Genomic DNA, 3,979 nt, shown 5'->3' with positions numbered 1-3,979 from the left:
TGTCCCCATTTATAGGTTCCGGCCTGATTGCTTGGGAAGGCACAGCCGTAGGCCACAAATTTTACTCTATAATAAGCCCTGGAACAACGCCCAGCTTCACCATGCATTAACTTTACCCAGCCTCAGAGCTAGATGTGATTACTACGCGTGAACTCCGTACTCCAGACAAGCGACAAAAAAAAATATAAAAAAAATTGTCGAAAGATAATGGCGCCGTAGGTCTTCAGCCATTGCTTAAGCGTGCTCGCTCATAAGCAGGCAGTTCCTCGTCCGGCTGTACCTATTCACTCTGTCCCGTCTCACAACCTTCTTGCAGCCAATGAGGTTAGGTTAGGCCCGCTCAGGTCTGCTTTAGGTGGAGAAATGTTGCAACTTGTGTAGGTTAGGCCGGAAGATGTTTGGCCAGATGCAGTATGGCCATGATTACCTTTAGCAAGCTTATTTTGTGTCTATAGATATCCGGCGCTATGGCTTTAAGCACCCGACTTCATAGGCTGTTATGCCCTCTAGCGTTCTCACCTACGGAATAAATATGAACTAAGTGTGAAGTTAGGCAAGGCTGGCCTCCGGCATGCGCCCCCTGTTTTGAACATTTTATTAATACTCACACTGAATGAATGTAAGGGCAGCCAGTAACAGTTGGGTGGCTCACTGGACATTCCCGCAAATGCGACCTCTTTTCGTGAAATTGAATACTTGACTTGACTGGGTATTTGGGAAGACTTATCCTCAACACCATTATTAAAATCTGTCTTAGATTCGGACGATGCTTCAGCCATTCGGTCCATATCATCTTTAGTCTCGCTGGGATTCTCTTCGCCCTTATTTTCATAGTTTTCCACCCTTTTTGCATCTGATGCAAGAGCGCTAGACAGATCTATAGAGCTTTTCTTAGCACCAGGTGCAGGACTGGTGCCCATTTCTTCGTATAATTCATCCGGAATTTCAAGGGATTTCTGGTTAGCAATAGTAAAGGTTGTTCCTGTGTGAGATGTGCAAGGCAATAGCACCGCGTCATCGAGGCAATTTCCCAGCATTTCAACACGTCCACATTGCAGGAAGATACCGGGGTGAGGGATGCGCACTGTTGCTTCAGAGCTGCCATGACTGCTTAGGCTGCGTGGTCTTCATCCAGTTAAAAAATTGCATTCAGTGAGTCTAATGAATGTTCTGCATTAGGTACAGTTTGTTTAGAAAACAGTTATGTCATTACTCTTTTTTAACTTCATTATTATTCATTATTGAGAGAAAAATGAACCATGTGCGGTCCTTATATAGCACAACTGTTCTACACAATTTATGTGATCTTAAAGATAATGTTATTAGATTTTAATAAGGCAGATATCACATCAATCATAATGATATCGTTCCATTGTTTACTACCTACTTGATCAAAATCGTGGTCGGTAAATTGATGTAAGTAAACACATTGCAAATACATCAAAAATAAATTGAACGGAATATGAATAAATACCTACATCAAAAATAAATTGACCGCAATATGAATATCAGTACCTGTGGTAGCGCACATGTAGAGGCACAGTGTAGTTCACCAGCCACGTGAAGTCTTTCTCTTGGTGAGGGTAGATCTGCTCAACTATGCTGGGGTAGAAGAGAACTGTAGTGGGTGACGCTGCCCACTCCCCCGCTTCTATGTCCACTTGAGAATCTACCAAGAAAGGCGGCACATCTCCTTGCCTCTGTCGAGTAAGTATTAGAGTACTCATTAAATCTAATATAAATTGGTAAAAACATGACAATAAATTCGATGAGAAATACGTAAAAGATGAACTCAAAATTGAAATTGAGGAAAGAAAGTTTTAAAACGAGTACCCGTGAAGGTCTGCAAACAAAAGGGCACAAAAAATGAACAGATATATGAAGACAGGAACATAGGATATGAAAAGAAGCATCAGAAGAGGAGAGTGTAAAATAAAGGCGAATATCAAAGCAGGTATTCTTGGAAAATTTTGTAAAACCTGCATGGTTAATTATCACTAAATGTGAGAATGAAAGGTAGGTGTAAGATTCAACTATCCTTGCAAAAAAAATTAATTCGAGACTTGTATGTACTCTAAGAGTAAGAGCATATTGTTATAATCAAATGTTACTTCTTTGAGTAACTAATATTTCAAAATTCATAATCCGGGTTTATGTCAGTTTTGCCATTCCAAATATATCCTCTATGAGGAGAGGCTATAAATAGCAAATTAATTGAAAAAATTGTTATTTACAATGGTGTTTAAGAGAGTAATATTGTGAATAAATTCACAATTTGCTACACTCACCTGAAAAGATGCCAGTTGCTCCGGATCAACATAAGCTCCAGTTGGCAGAAACTCCTGCAATGCTATGCTATAAAAAAATTTATGCAGTTAAATCACAGTCTTCCGGTTCATCTGTTACCCATGGTGAAACAAAAAATCTTTTGATTCTACTAACAAACTCCTGAACATATGATATTACAATTATTTATAGAGATAATCCAAAACATAAGAATTCTGAATGCATAATATTTCTGTTATATAGAAATAATTAACCACAAATGAAAACCTAATGAGTGTTGTTAATTAAGTGGAAAAACCAGCTCAAAATTACAAAAATTTTTTGCTAGTATTGCAGCACTCCTGTAAAAGTACATTGCTGTACTTGCACACAAACACAAAACAATTTTGGTTTCTCACTACATTATAGGTATACTACCTACATCACTCACTCTATAATGTTTCTTAATTTCTTTTACATTATACTACATCATCAACATTCACTATGTTTCTCACTACATTATACACTCAAAATATTTACTTCACAACAGAATAAAGATTAATCCAAGCAAATTTCATTTTCATCCTGTGTGTGTTAAAATCTCTTGACTAAAATGCTTTTGCATGCTTTAACAATTTCTTGTGTTAGTTTTAAGCCAGACCATAAAATGTCAACCATTGGTATGCTAAAGCTCAATTTTTATTTTCCTTCAATATCAATGCAATAAAATCTCAACACTTCAACAACAATGCCTCATTTGCCAAATTTTTCTAGCAGAGGGTGACAAATTTCACCACTTTTGAGTTATTACAAAATACAAAAATTGATGACTTGCCAATTCTCCTTTTGCCCTGTCCTTTCTACAAGGTATATGTATGTACCACCATGTCCCCATAGTGCACATATGTACGTACGAAAGATGTTGACTGCGCTGGCAAGGCAACTTCTTAACTTTAACTCTGGTAGTTAAAAATTAATTTGTCTTAATTTGATTTTAATAAAGAAACTAATAAAATAATTTCAATCATTTAAAAATACATTTTTTTATTAATTTGTTAGTTATAAAAGACTTTAGTTTCATACATGTTTAACTAGGTCAGTTCAAGGAAAAAGTAAATTAAAAAATTCAACAAAAATAATTCAATCCAACTATTACTACCATTGAAAATATTATAAGATATTAATTAATAATTAAAATAAAAAAATCAATTTAGTTTTTCTGATCTAACTCAAAATCAATAAAGAGACCAAAATCTAAGCTGAAAAAATCTTTTCACAAAAGAATCTAATCCTATGGTTTGCAATGGAATTGCCACTACTATCAGTTCGGGCAAATAAGAAAGATCAAAAACTTGGACAGAGTTCATCTTCAAAACCTAATTCAAAACAAAATTTGGTTCCTATAGGACGGCATAAAAAGCAAGAGAACATTTTATATATATGCTATACAAACTTACCGGTGAAGACCAGCACCAAATGATCGTCTTTCCACTTGAGCATTGGTCTGTATTAGAATATCACAAGATTCACTTGAATGGGAGGCCAAAACAAGAAAGAATGGCAATACAAAGTTAAAAAAAGAGGGCCAAAAATGCCCCCCAAGTCCTTGGAGCCCCATCATTAGACATCTAAGTGAAGAACACTTAGTAATTAATTCAAATTGCAAATTTTTACATTTTTCCTGCAGGAAAATTCTCAACTTATGGAACTTGTG

At 36.0% G+C, this 3,979-nt stretch overlaps 1 protein-coding gene across 1 annotated transcript; it reads right to left on the bottom strand.

Moving 5' to 3' along the window:
- Nucleotides 1-515: 515 nt before the first annotated feature.
- On the bottom strand, nt 516-3,765 carry LOC108666922. The gene is made up of 4 exons (XM_018153889.2): nt 3,723-3,765; nt 2,289-2,350; nt 1,516-1,700; nt 516-1,125 (listed from the first exon to the last, which is right to left on the bottom strand). Exons 1-4 carry the CDS (start codon nt 3,763-3,765, stop codon nt 516-518), a joined length of 900 nt encoding a protein of 299 aa, XP_018009378.2.
- Between the last annotated feature and the right edge of the window lie 214 nt (nt 3,766-3,979).

Source organism: Hyalella azteca, unplaced genomic scaffold, assembly GCF_000764305.2.
Source record: "Hyalella azteca isolate HAZT.00-mixed unplaced genomic scaffold, Hazt_2.0.2 contig16643, whole genome shotgun sequence".
NCBI lineage: Eukaryota > Metazoa > Arthropoda > Malacostraca > Amphipoda > Hyalellidae > Hyalella > Hyalella azteca.
Note: the sequence above shows the minus strand (reverse complement) of the source record. Positions and strands in the feature narration are given on the sequence as shown.